The 15,519-nt window shown below is 36.0% G+C and overlaps 1 protein-coding gene across 3 annotated transcripts in view; it reads right to left on the bottom strand.

Moving 5' to 3' along the window:
• The window catches only part of LOC150098799 (gamma-tubulin complex component 5-like), a 304,536-nt gene that overhangs the window by 161,960 nt on the left and 127,057 nt on the right, over nucleotides 1-15,519 (bottom strand). For all 3 annotated transcript variants that reach the window (XM_090405102.1, XM_090405103.1, XM_090405104.1), the window contains exon 9: nucleotides 12,452-12,659. In XM_090405102.1, the coding sequence (XP_090261228.1) occupies nucleotides 12,452-12,659 (208 nt within the window). The remainder of the gene's footprint in view (nucleotides 1-12,451; nucleotides 12,660-15,519) is intronic.

Genomic DNA, 15,519 nt, shown 5'->3' with positions numbered 1-15,519 from the left:
CAATTCTCTTTCTGGCCAAACTTTTTTCAGTATTTTTGCCACCACTCCTGAGACACTGATTGGTCTATAATTTGCTGCCATAGACTTAAATCCTCCTTTATGCAACAGAATTGTTTTGCTATCCTTCCACTCCCTTGGGATTTTGCCAGAGCTGACACTTAAAGCCTCAAAGGCATCACATCAGTTAATTTAGTTTTTGTCTCATAGTTCTCACAATTTCTGTCTTTTTATTGATTTTCATTGTAAATTTGTTACGGTAGTTAGTTCAGTTTACTTATTATCCTACAGATTTTTACTATTTAAGAGCTATAACACTGTTTGCATAAAGTAAAAAAAAACTGAATTGAATATCTCAGACTTTTATATCTGGTTTAACGCCACTTTCCTACATAATGTAATCCATATAGATGACTGATAACGGTGGAGACAGCATTCACCCTTTTTTATACCTGATTTGATTTCGGCCATCTTCCAATACCCTCATCAATTCAAACTGCTGACTTACAGCTTAAATATGGCTCTATACAGTATATGGCTTTGTATAATATCTTATCCCCCATCACATAACTGTAGCATTTTGAACAGCCCTACTTATTGGAGATTTCATTTTATTTTTCTAAACTTTGCACTCAAAATGGTGCTACATACTATGGTCACGCATGTAGGACTAGAAGAGGCCTAAGCCCCCCAACAATGGCCTATGCTATCTAACTCCAGACCTGGAAATTTGAAAAGTCATTCTATGGTAAGTTCTCACCCAGTGTACCCTGTGAGGCACACAAAGAGAGTGTCTTGAAATCAGTCCAAGAGAGACCAAAGCTCAGTAAGTCCATATAACTTTGCTGATACCATACACCTTTAAAAGACACAGTTGCAGTAGTACATTTTGGTATTCTTCCTGAAGTAGCCACACCAAGTCTTCATTTTCAGCATAGTATGCAGCTCTCATAGGTGGGTTGTCAGTCCTCAGTGTAAGATGACTGTGACTAATGGGGAGCCAAATGAGAACAACTTCCTTTCTTCTGTTTCTGTTGACTAGACTGCCAATTCACAATTCCAGGTTAACATCATGTAATTTGTTTGTCAGTGCATCCTGCCATGATGACTGTCATTGGACAATTAGTTTTGATCTTATAAACTGTCTGTAACCTGTATATGATACTGTCAAACAGTGCTCAAAAAAGTATGAGCTGATCTAGCAGCTGCACTTGCAGTCTCTCGTTTCCCTTAATTCCAGTGTGGCTGGGAATCCAGCACAACCAAAATTCAAAATTAAAGGTCTTCATTTTATACAGCAGGTGTAACACCTGACACAGCACTGTATGTGGATTGTGCACAGGAGAGAAAATAGCCTATAAAGCACTCAATAGGTCTGTATAAATTTACACACTTTTGGTAGCAGGTTTCTTTTATATGCATAAGTGCAAGCTGAATGGCATGCAACTCTGCTGTATAATTACTGCAATCAAGTGGAATCTGGTTGGAGATAGTAACGTCAGGAAACACAGCAGCACAGCCAACACAGATTCTTTGATCTTCAACCATCCGTATATATGGAAAAGAAATCTGAGTTGATTGTTCTGTGCATTAAACAAGTAGACAGATGATGAAATATAAGACTTCTGTAGTTGACAAAGTGAGAAGTTGCAGGATAAAGTGCAAACCTGACATGGAAGAATGCTGTTATGTTTGGTGCAGGTAATGCTATCAACATTCATGCCAATAGCTTCCATAATCTCTTTAACATGCATACCAAAAGGATGTGTCATCTTGAGATTACCAATGAAGAGAAAAGAGATCTGTCCGCATAAGATGCTCTGGAAGAGACTTTATTTTAAGGGCATAATTAAGAGACAACTGTTTTTGTCAAAGTGATAGAGCCGGTTCATTTGCTTCAACGTAAAAACTTTGAGTGGATGATGTGCGAAAAGCACCAGTAGCTATCTGTATACACCCTGATGATGGATGGGCTCCAATCATCACAGGTTATTCTGCCTTGTAGAACCATAGCCTTGAAATCCATAATCCAGCATTGAATGTATAATGCACTACAAAGCAATGATGATTGATTTGCACCCCATTCAAAAGAATATACAGTGTGAAGGAAATTCAATGCTCTCATGCACTTTTCTCTTAGTTGATGAATGTGTACAAAGAATGTAAATTTTCTGACAAAGATGAGCCCTGAGAATTTAGCTACTGCTGCTACTGGAATAACATTCTGTCCTAATCTTAATTCAGGATCTGGATAAAGAGTGAGTTTCGACAGTTATACACATAGTCAATTGCTTGCTGAAGTTGTCTTTAAATTACCCTCATATTACAAGAGAGAGATAGTAAATTGAAAAGTCATCAACATATACAGCACAACATATACTTCCTACAGTGGGAGGAAGCTGTTCAGCAATTGAGTTAACTTTGTAGCAAAAAGTGTCACACTTGAGACAGATCCTTGGGGAATATCCTGTTCTTGATGATGTGGTCAAAACACCATACTTCCCACTCTGACTTAGAAAGCTTACCTGTACAGAAAGTTTTTAATAAATATAGGAAGGTGTCCTGTGAGACCTATGTTATAGAAGTCTTTTAATATGCCATACCTCCAGGCTGTGTCATAAGCTTTTTTTCCATGTCAAGAACACTGAAACCAAATGTTCTTGTTTCAGGAATGTGTCTCTTATACAAATTTCTAAAAGGACCAAATTGTTCAAAGTTGAACAATGTCTACAAAAACCACATTTTCTAGGTATTATTTCTGGAAAAATTCCATGTTACTCCTCTAAGTAAATATTATTTCAGCCACAGACTAAAATTCACTATAGAAACAGAACATGAAAAATCCATAAATTTCCTAAACCTGACATTACTTAGAACAAACAACAAAATAGTCACAAAAATATTCCACAAACTCACACATATCAGAAACTAATTCCACTTTAACTCATACCATCCTTATTCTATTAAAAAATCAGTCATCCTAGCACAATTTATAAATGCCTACAAGTTTTTGACTACACGTAATTATCTCAACACAGAAATAAAGAAATTAACACAGATTTTTAAAAACCAAAATTACCCAACACAACTAACACAGCTAGTTCAGTGTTTTGACTAATTTCATCAAATTCCTGACATATATCCTCAGGGGAGTGTACAGGATCTTATGATAGTACTACATGAAAATGTTACGTTTACAAACTTCCTAACCAGATTAGCCTGTTATCTGTCAAAATTCCAGTATTATCCGACTTATATTTCTGTCTTCTAAGGTGCTAAAAAGTGCCTTAGAAGACAGAAATAGATGAATTGATACAGTAAAAACAGTATCAGTCCACCAACATCTTGGTCTTCCTCCAGGTCTTTTTCCTGCCATAATGGAAAAGAACACTGCCTTAGCTATGGATCTGAGAGCTAAGGTTAGAAATAAAACAATAAAACACTTGAACAAAGACTACAGACCACAGATATGAGAGTCCTGAGAAAGATTACGGGTGTGGACAGATCCATAAGTTAAAATTGGTTTGAACACTGTTTTGTATACAGCTAATTTAGTCTTTTGACTAATTTCTCTCTTATCCCATATGAATTTATTCACTTGACTTCCTGCCATGCTGGCTTTGTTGATTCTGTTGTCTATTTCCATATTTAATTTAATGTCTTCACTAAAAATTGTGCCTAAGTAGCTGAAATGTTTTACTTGTTCTATAGGTTTTCCATTCCCGATGCAGTTGATATTTTCAATGGTTCTGCCTATTTTCATTGTATTTTTCTTGTTATTGTTGATTTTCATGGCAAATTTATTACAATATTTATTCAATTTAGTCAGGGAATCTTGCAGACTTGTACTGGATTTATTTAAAAGTATAACATCATCTGCATAAAGTAAAAGCTGAGATTAACATCTCCAATTTTGATATTAGGTTTAATACTACTTTCCTTCATAATGTGATCCATATAGGTAATGAATAACACAGGGGATAATGTACATCCTTGTCTGACACCAGATGTAACATAAAATGATCTTCCTGTACTTCCTTCAATTCTAACTGCTGACTTACCACTCAAATAAAGACTAAGTATTGCTTGATATAATGCCTCATTAACACCATATAACTGTAGCATTGAATAGCTTCTCTCTTGGCACCTTGTCATATGCCTTTTCCAGATCGACAAAACTTAAATACAGATCTTTGTTATATTCCCATGGTTTCTCAATTATTTGTCATAAGGTGAAAATCTAATCCTGACAGTCTCTATCTGGCCAGAATCTAGCTTGTTCTTCACCAAGCTTACCCTCCACAATCCTTCTTCTCAACCATTTCTCAAGAATACTTGCATAAATATTACCAGGAACACTCGGTAGGGAAATACTTTTGTAATTCTCACATTCAGTTTTATTTCCCTTTTTATATATGGGTACTATGAGAGCTCTACTCCAATCATCTGGAATTCAGCCCTCCATCCAGGTCCTCTGAACTATGCAAGTGCAGCCACTGCAAAAATTTTATAACTTGCCTACGATCTCCAAGCCATCCTCCAATGGGATTTCAGATAGCCTCATCAATTTCAATGCTAATAAAACCTGGTTCTGTCCTATTTCCCATAAAAAAGAACCATTTTTGCCCAGTGTTCTTTTTGATCATACCCAAATTTCCAGACAGTCTGAGATTTCTCTTCTTGGAATTACCCTCACATCAAACCTCTCCTGGCATAAACACATCACAACTACTGCATCCTCAGCTTCAAAAAAAACTAGGATTTCTCTTTTGTTCAAGACATTACTTCACCCCTGAACAGCTGTTAATATTATACAAATCATAAATCTGCCCAGCTATTGAATGCTGCTCCCACATATGGGGGGGCCCCCTAAAAGTTCCCTCAAAATGCTTGATTCAATATGGAGGAGAGCAATAAGACTTATTAATGACCTATCTCTTACCAACTCATTCCCCCCCACTTTCGCAGACGTTTGGTTTCTGCAATATGTATATTCTATAAATATTTCCATAGGAAATGCTCATCTGAAATAACATCAATAATTCCTTCGCTCAGTACTAAGCTCGCTGGAACGTGTGCAGCTGCTGGTCAAAATCCCTTCAAAGTATGCCTAGAAACAAACAGAACAAGTTTCTTTTCCTCCTCCATCTCTGTAACTGCTGCACTGTAGAACAGTCTCCTGCCTGCTGTGTTTCCCAAGGAATACAATTTACACTCATTTAAATCAAATGTAAACAAGTTCCTCCTTTCCCAACCCACTACCCATACATGCTTCTAATGTACTATAGGTTGATGAACCAACCTCTTGCGTATGGGCACAACATAAAAAAAAAACCCTCCATACTTGAGAATTTCTGGTCGGATATCATCTATTCCCACTGCCTTTTCCACATTTCAGGTTTTTGATGGCCTTTTCTACTTCAAGTATGGATATGTATTCCTGATTGCATGCCTGTTGAGTGTTTTTTAACACTGTGCTGTCACTGCTTGTTTCATTTAGCAATTTTTTGAAGAATTTTTTGAATTTTTTGATAATTACTCCATACATCAAGGATATCTTTTTTCTCCAGTTTTTATGTCACCTTTATTACGTCTAATTCCTTTTACAGCACTCTTTCCTCTATTTGAGCTTTTTCAACAGCCTCTAGAATAGTTTGCCACCTTCCTGATATTTATTTTCTATGTTCTTACGAAAGTCTTCCCATGACTTATGTTCAGCTAGTTTTACAATGTTTAACTTTCTTACATTTGTCTCTGTATTCTCTAAGAGCACAAGCCGATTTATTCATCAGGAACTTTCAACATGCTTTCTTCTTTTCCTTTACTGCCTCTTTAACTTTCTGTATCCACCATGGAGTTCTGATTTTTCTATCCTTGCAGACAACCTCATCACGTCTCTCTGGTTGAATCAATCAATGTTTTCTTCAGGGCTTGCCACTGAATCTCCAAGGTTTGGTTCCTGTTTTCCTTTGGCAGGTGAATGTAGCAAATTAAGTATGGAAATCTGAGATACCATATAAAAATTGCAATAATACACGTAAACAATAAGTGGAAGATGTTAGACTGAATCAAAAGTTCTGGGAACTCTATGGGTGTCCCCCCAGAACTGGTAGCAAGCCTTAGCTTTTGGGTGGAAGGTTTAAGAATTAATATTTCATGAATCTTGGGAAGTTTAAAATATGCATAGCAATTTAGTTGTTTTTTTTTCCAGTTTTCTGTGCAAGGTATCTAAGGCATGGCTAGGTAAACTTGACTCACCATAGCTGTGGTGAGTCAATCTGTTTCTAATATAACAAATTGCAATAACAAGGAACCTTCTAAACACTGGAATTGACAGGAGAGAGTTGATCTTTAGGAGAGCAGATAAGAGTGGCCAGTTTCATATGAGGTGTGAAAGCTGTACAGAGATTACATTTCTTTCAAGTTCTGGTTATTTTTCCTGAGGTATTCTGGATAGAGGGAATAGTATAGTTCGCCCACCGTTTGTAGGTCCCTGATTCGCGTCTTTCCAAGAATAGTCGATTCATGCTGAAGGGGGAGAAAGAAATGAAGGACGTCTGAATTGGTCGCCAACACGCGAAATCACGTGCTTTATAGGTAAAATTTTCCAAATGTTATACAAGCAACATGGTTAACTACAATAATCATAAAAGAGAAGTTAATTTTCTGACGTGTAATAATAAACACTCATCCCACAATACGGACTGATTACCCTATTATCGGAATGGATTCTCCTTTTTCTGAGATGTGTGCAGAAGTATTGAAGGATCTCTAATCGGTGGGCAAACTATAATAGGATTAATATACTGTATTTGCCAGCGTATAAGATGCACTTTTTTTCTTTGAAAATAGGTCTGAAACACAGGGTGCGTCTTATATGCCAGTACTCAGTTTTTTATTACTTTCATTTCTGGAAATTTTCTTTCTCTAAATTTCTTGGCAAATTATGGCTGAAAAACATAGGCATTGCTACAGTATTGCATACAAGCTATGTGTGATTGCGTATCCTAAAGAACGTGGAAACAGGGCTGCAGAGAGGCATTCCAGGCCATTTCACCCCAACTGAGAAAAGGATAAGAACTTGGCAGAATCAGGAAGAGGATCTAAAAAATATTTTTTTCCTAAAAAATGTGTACAAAAAAAGTGGGTGCGTCTTATAGCCGGCAAATACGGTAATTACTATGTTGGGAGGAACATGAGGTGATGGGAGGAAAAACTATTTTGTTAACATGCGCGCTGCCAACTATGAGTATACTCGTAGTTGGTATATGAGCCTCACGAGCCAACCACGAATATACTCGTATGTCGATTACTGACCTCCTATGCCAAGCATGAGTTAACTCATAGTATAAGCACCTTAATTTGGACCCTTGGCTTGTGAGTAAAGCAGAGAGCATGTCTGGGGGCTTGGTAGAAGGAAAATAATTTCAGCAAAAGTATAGTAGATTATATATGAGCCTCACAAGCCAACTACGAATATACTCGTATGTTGATTACCAACCTCCTATGCAAGCATGAGTTAACCCGTAATTTGTAAATCAAATTACGAATGGTACACTTTAAAACAATTTTCCACGCACATTAGTGATTTTTCCTGGCACACAGGACAATAATAACGTGTTTTCTGGCATTGTTTGTTTCACGTACATACTTGACATGACTTTGTCAAGCGATCCTTTTCTTCTGTAGGTGGTAAAATTTCCAAATAATGTAGATCCTGAATCCTGCTGATATTCTGTGATGTTGTAAGCTCATCCATTCCAACAAAAACTGAGATAAATTTATCCCATAAATTTTAACGCAGTCATTGCGTTTCCAGTAACTATATTATAAAATTTATGCGCATTTTGAATGTATATATCAAAAATGCGTATTGCCAATTTCTTTGGCCATCTAATTGTCTTTCGTAAGGTGGAATAATAAGAAAGCATTTGATCAGAAAGATCGATGCCCGATATACCCAAATTATAGTCCCTAATGATATTTAGCTTTAATTGAATTTTACCATTCTGATTTTTCACTTCAACCATTTCAAATTTGTGCATATTTGAAATGGAAAGAACTTCCTTCTTATCCTTGCATTTGCTGACTAAAACAGGACCTCTTCTTTGCTAGACAAATTCCCCCTTCTTTAGTTTCTTCTGTATAACATCTGGTGGATTGTTTTTCCTATTATTTTGCAGCATTCCACACACGTAAGTTTTTCTGTCAGTAAGAGATTTAGTCAGAGCTACAGAATTATAAAAATTGTCCATATGCAATACATAATCCGGGTTAAATATTCTTCCATCAAGTGAAATACAATATCATATGCATGACCCATTTTTGCTAAAGAGGATTCAGATTTACCTGTATAAATTTTTATTTTTATCACCAATCCATTCGATTTTTGTTTTTTATATTGCACCCCAACACCATTGACTCATCAATGCATAAGTTTCCGTTTGGTATGTAGCTATTTTGCATTACACTACTAAAATGATCTAGGACTGGTCTTAGTTTGTGCAATTTATCGTTAGCTGCTTGGGAATTATCTGAGAAATGCAAATAACACAATAAAATTTGAAATCTATCTCGGCTCATTTTAGACCGCCAAAATGGGAAATTGTAAAGATGATTGGTACTCCAATAATGCTCAATAGATGGTAAATTACAGGGACCCATATGAAGTAAAAGTCCAAGAAATAATTTCATTTTAGGTATGTCTGTTGCTTTCCAGTTTGAAATTCTTTGACTTTTTTTGATCTGTGTTCGCCTTTGCTCAATATTTTGAAAAGCATATAAATTGGTTTGTTCAACTAAAAGTGTGAAAAAAATCTTTACAAAAAAAAAGTTCAACCAACTTTTCGATACTGAAATTTGCAGTGTCAATTTTAAAATATAATAAATTTAGTTTAATCCTTTACCCAAGTGTAAGCAAACAAAGTTTGCGCCTGAAAATATCTTTAGCTGCTTCTCATCACTCCTTGTCTTTGCATTATGGGAGATACTGAGACAAGGAGTGATGAGAGCTTGGTCCACCTTTGTTCAGAGTTGCATGGTGTTACACCACCTTACCTCAGTCCTGAAGATATTTTCAAGCACATCTCCTTGTGGATATGTATAATGCTATGCATTAAGGAAAGGGCCACTACCAAGACCAGTTTCGACCTTTACTGAGGTCTTGTCAGTGGGAGGCAGACCCAAATGTGGAGATACTAAGGCAGAAGCAATAGGAGAGGTCATATTTACCTATACAAGTTGCCAACAGGTGTACCATCTTATTATTGAATTACTCTGGATTTAGAGAAAGATGTTGAAAGTTTATTTTGCACTTGGTTAGACTATAATAAATTTAGTTTAATCCTTTATCCAAGTGTAAGCAAACACTGTTTGCTCACACTTGGATAAAGGATTAAACTAAATTTCGTTAGTTTCAAATTGTGGGGGGGGGCTCTTGTTCTGAATTTTCCCAATTAGTAAATGTTGATGTATTTGGCTGGACGTAAACTTCATTGTCAAAATTTTCTTCATCATCTGAGTCACCGTTAGAGTCGTCTGTATGATTATAATCATCTTCGGAATCAGAACCAAATAATTCTTTCCATTCATCATTGCTCATATTAGCGTAAGCTTCTAATTCTTCATAAGTAAGCTTTCTTTTACTGGCCATGCCGTAATTGAAAGTTTTTAGAGACTAGACACAATCAACCTTACTGCACTGAATGCTGAACGTCACTGACTCTGAACTCAAGTTACACAGTTGTCAGCACATATAATATATAGGTGGGGATGATACGAGATTACTCGTAGTTGGCATATGAAACAAAATTCTGTCTGATAAGCCGGCTACGAGATGACTCGTACTGACCTTGAAGAAGTGAAAATGCTTGGCGTGCGGTAACAAACTGTCCGAGAAGGACAGCGAACGTGTTAATCTTTTTGGCATAGTAGGTTATTGGGAAACTAATGTCTAGGAATGGCAAAAGGTTAATAGGGATATCTATAATAGGACCTTCCATTATTACATTTTGTAGATTTATAGTGCCAGATGAAGTAGTAAGCATTTATTAACATTTTAAAAATGACAATTATGTTCTAGTGATGTTTATTTTTTTTTACAGTATATATTAGAACACAGAAACTAAGTAAATAATTAATTTATTAACTTATTGCTGATATTTCGCTGGTGTTATAACCAGCATCTTCAGAGCACAAAAACACAGTTTGTTACAATACCCGAGACTATGACAACATGGTGTGATCAGCAGACTGGTTAAACAAAATTGCAGCAGCGACACAAAGACTAGAGTCTTGATATTTTGGCGCCCTCTATCTGAGAAAAAAAAAAAAACCTATCACATAAGTCTAGAGTCCTACAAAAAAAAAAAAAAAAAAAAAAAAAAAAAAAAAAAAAAAAGGCATACTAGTTTTTTCTTAGGATGACTGTCTCCCCCCAGATCTTAGGCAAGTTAATACAGCCATATTTGTTGAGATTTGGAGTGTGTTTCAGGGCTTCTGTCGCCTCTAAGAACAATCTCTCCGACTTATAAGTTTCTGTATAGTACTTTTGTGTTTTTCCAGTTGATCCTGTGTGCAGGAGTATCCAGAGCATGGTCTGCTAGCCCCGACTTGCCATAATGATGATTCCGGACGTATCTTTTTGTGTTCGTTGATGCGGATGTTCACAGTTCTTCCTGTTTGACCGTAGTAGGCTTGATTACGAGCAGAGTACTTGGTAGACTCCTGGATGTGATAAAGGGGGAATGATGTCCTTGGGTGAGCGGATAAGGGTAGCTAATTTGCTACATGGTCTGAATATAGTGCGTAGTTTATGTTTATTGATAATTCTTGAAATCTTTTCGGATGTGCCTTTGATGTATGGTGATTGTTTTGTTGTAGTTCTCTGTGGTGGATGGTGGGAGGGGGTTTCTTAGGAGCGTTTAGTGTTTTGTTTATCTTGTGTTGATTATAGCCATTGGCCAAGAAGGTGTGGCGTAAGTGAGCCAGTTCAGCAGCAAGAGCATTGTCATTGGAACAGATTGCTCTCGCTCTATGGGCGAGTGTTTTTAAAATGCCATATTGTTGAGAAGGATGATGGTGTGATTGTTTGTGTAAGTATCTCCCTGTATATGTGGGTTTTCTAAAAACTGAAAGTGATAAGGAATCATCTGGAAGACGTGTGATAAGTGTATCCAGGAAGGGCAGACAGTTATTAGCTTCCAGTTCCATAGTAAAGTGGATTTTTGGATGTTGGCTATTTAAATGCGCTAAAAATGTTTCCAATGTCTCTGGGCCATGTGGCCAAATAGCCAGTACATCGTCAACATAGCGTAGCCAAAGTGTTGGTTTGAGAGTGGCTGTATTGATTGCTAGTTTTTCCAGGTGTTCTATGTAAAAGTTGGCTAAGGGGGGGAGCCCATGGCTGTCCATGTCTAGCCAATTTGTATGTGGGACTATTTATACTGTCCACAATTGGGCGTAAGGGTGTGCCTTGTTTGTGAATTTTTGTTGCTCCATAGATCCTAGGTGTTTGAACATGGAAGGGCTTGAGTTTGTTTACTGTGTCTTTGGGCCAGGAGGTGACTTTTTTCAATAATTTTCGTGCCTTATTCTTTTGTGTGTTGGTGGGATTGCGATCTATAATTTTGCATGTTGACTGATCTTGTAATAGTGTGTGCATTTTGTTATCATATTCTGTTGTGTCCATCACTACGGTTGCATTTCCTTTGTCTGCTATTGTTATGATAATCTGGTTGTTGTTTTGTAGCTCTTTTATAGCAATGAATTCTTTATGTGGGATGTTATTTTTGGGAGGCTTGGACTTGGACTTGTAGGACTCTAGACTTATGTGATAGTTTTTTTTGTTTTTTTTTCAGATAGAGGGCGCCAAAATATCAAGACTCTAGTCTTTGTGTTGCTGCTGCAATTTTGTTTAACCAATCTGCTGATCACACCATGTTGTCATAGTCTCGCGTATTGTAACAAACTGTGTTTTTGTGCTCTGAAGATGCTGGTTATAACACCAGCGAAACATCAGCAATAAGTTAATAAATTAATTATTTACTTAGTTTCTGTGTTCTAATATATACCGTAAAAAAAATAAACAACATGTTCGACAAACACATAAGTCTGTCCACACGTTTGTGTTCTAGTGAGAACTTCACTGTTTTTTTTGTATTGTTTTCTGAGAAAAATGAGATATTATAAATAACAGCAATAATGAGATCACTGAAAATCACTCAGTTAATAACAATGCTAAATATGAAATTCGAGTTTGTAAATGAACAATCATTTAGTTAACTTTAACAGAGTTTGTTTCTAGTATTAAAAAGGAATGTTTAAAAGCCAGGAACAACTAACAATATCCTATGACACTATCCTAGCAGGACAACTATATACTGTCCAATTTCAACAAATTGAAAAAAAAAAAAAAAAAAAACTAATAATGTAAAATAAAGCTTGGAAATTATACCTTGTTGAATTACTTGTTTCTCTACCCTTGAAACTACTTGTGAAAATGTATCCAATGTACAAAGTAGGCTTGATGCATATGCCTGATAAGTCTGACAAGACGCCACATAATTTGTTTGAATAGCTGTTGTAGAATGTATAAATTCACGAAAATGGGCCACGGTGGTTCCATATGCAGCAAATTTGCCCAACAATGAAGCTAATGTATTCTGCAATATATAATATGGAAAACTATTAATAATGACTGTTTCTAATTAAAAACATAAAAGTAATGAAGAAAACATTAACACATTTTATAACTGTTTTTAAATATGAAACATATTGTCCCATTAATGAATCAAATTTCAGTACCTATTAGACTATATATTAAGTTAATATTATTTTTTTTTTGTCTCTTTGGCACTAATACAGTAGACATGCACTATAGCTAACACCACTATAACAACATGACATGCTGTAACAAACTATGAAAAAGTTATTGCCAAAGTCCGTATTTTTAAGCTCACTAACTAGTGCATACAGTGACTGCTTAAAGTCTTCCCAATTGCAAACTGAATTTCCTAGCAAATCTTACAATCCACTTTTGAATTTTTTTTTTTTTAACTTTGTCTATCTAAAAGTCTGCTTTGTCTGCCTCTCTCCACCATATTTCAGTGAGGAAAGTAGCTCTGAGTAATGTTTACATGAACTGGCTGCTGAAAACCATCAGATCAAAATACAGCTGTTGGGAAGTGCTATTTAAAATTTATTAGCCTTTTGTATTAAATTCAGAAAATGTGTTGATAGAAGCTAAATCAAATACATATTGTGAATCACGTATAAAGACATGGAAGAAACAACAAATTTTGTTAGCTATAGTAAAACAAGGAAAAAAATTAAGGTGTAGGTGGATAAGTCAAGATTTTAACTACCACAATTTTATAATGCATGATTGAGAAAGAATAATAAACACCCAATATTTTATAGCCAAGACAATATGATTACATTAAGGATGCCAAGAAATTATATCCTCTTTAATTCTTTATCCAAGTATAACAAAACAAAGTCTGAATGTGAAGTATCTTCACGACTAGGCTACTGATATTATTAGGCTAATGACCTCACATTAATTACCTTAGTATCCCATCATAAAAAGCACATATCCTTTTTGGTATGTATAATGCTATGCATTATGGGGGAAGATGACTACCCTGACTGGTTTTGACCTATATTAGGAAGCATCCCCCTCTCTTTGTAATAGGAGATGATCAATTATAAACCTGAATGCCAAAAATATCAGGTTATTTCTGATTATAACAGACTATGCATATATTTACAGTAGTTCATCATAAAGATTGTAGTTAAGTGACATCAATTGAAGCTGTTGTAGCATTTCAAATCTAAATGTTAATTCTGGATTTTCATTTTTATAATTCCTTACTCCTACAGTTCTCTCTTCTTTTTTATGTGGCTACCATTACTGTTTGGCTTTGTACTTTTCAAGTTGTTGTTTTGCTGGCTTCATATGTGGTTCCTGCAAATCCTTTGTGCTCTGTCACAATTTCCCACCATTTCCTCTACAAAGAATTTACTGACCTCAGCTACAGAAGACCATGTTGTCTTTAGTTCATTATGAAAATTTAAGGTAATATTAAGCTGTCATAACATTTCAGAATTAAAACATTTAATCTGATTTTCATTTTTATGACATATTATTCCATGCTATTTCCTTTATTTACTAATCTGTATGATTTCCTCACAAGTTTATTATTCTTCAACAGAAGATCATGTTGTTTTGGCTATAAAATATTTGGTATATTATTAGCCATTTGCCCTCCCCTTAATCCAGTGCCCTGGATATATGGATCCCCAAAAATCCTCAAACAAAATGTGCCATTACATCCCATCCCATCGTGGATGGCATCAACAAATTAGCCAAACAGCAAACCCCTCCAGTAAATCCGGGGACTTTAGACAAGAAGGGCCAAGGTCGGGAGAATGATATAAAAGACAGAGATTGAGTGGCTAGGGTACTCTCATTTCAAAGTTTGTTCCAGTGCCAAGCCTTTCCGAGGACGGGGGAGAGCCGTGTTCCGGCAAGCAGCAGTTCCGACGAAGATGGGAAGTTCGCTAGTAGCAGAGACAGCCTTTTCAAGATATCCCACCATGAGATTCCCCAAAGATCTACTTGTGTGCTGAATTATCGCAGCCGTGTCCTAGTGCCCAATCGAAAGTTAGTTGGGAAGAAGCAGAAATGTGCCTGTAAGCCTTTAGGATCTAGGACTGTGTAATGAACTAGAAAGTTTGTAAGTAAAATGTTTCATGTAATATCATAGATTGTGAAGCTCAAACGACAAATGTTGATTCTGTTATCTAGTGGCATAGAAGGTTAGGAAGAATTGGAAAGTCATATTTTTGTTTGAGTGTGAATAGTAGAATACAGAGATCTAAAGATTTGCTTATAATATGTAATGCTAAGAGTGAATGTGGTTTAAGTTTTGCCTTTTATTGTTTACAACGTGAGAAAAGTTTAAGTGTGTTAAGTATCATCCAAGTGTCTGAAAAGTTGATCTTGTAGAAAGTTAGACACATGACAAGCATCGTCTTCAGTGTACTTCAGTGCAGTGTCTTCAGTGTTGTCTTAGTTAGAACCAGACAAACGATATGTGCTGTCTGAATGTTGTATATAATTTGTCTTAGTAAGAATAAACATGTTGTTTTTGTTAATAGCTTGCCTGATCTTGTTTAGCCAATGCACTTCTCATAAAAATACTGAACCTGTGTGACCTAAGAGTAGTAATAGCCACGACTAACTGATTAATTAATAGGAGTTGCCTGAGACAGAGTAAAATTATTAGTTATTTTTGTGCTTAGCAGAATATTTCTCTTGTATGTACAACAATTCTTTTACGCAATCATTAATGGCGCAGTCGAAAAAAAAAATGCTTGAGGATCAATACAAGTGAAATACGCAAAGTAGATTAAGGACTTGACTCCAGCCAGAGGCTTTTCCTAAGCCTACAATTCAAGCACGTGCAAGAACATATTTATGGCCTTGAGAGAGAGAGAGAGAGAGAGAGAGAGAGAGAG

The sequence above is a fragment of the Typopeltis vanoorti genome, chromosome 15 (genome assembly GCF_054136105.1).
Source record: "Typopeltis vanoorti isolate ZY-2024b chromosome 15, IOZ_Tvanoo_1.0, whole genome shotgun sequence".
Classification (NCBI taxonomy): domain Eukaryota; kingdom Metazoa; phylum Arthropoda; class Arachnida; order Uropygi; family Thelyphonidae; genus Typopeltis; species Typopeltis vanoorti.
Note: the sequence above shows the minus strand (reverse complement) of the source record. Positions and strands in the feature narration are given on the sequence as shown.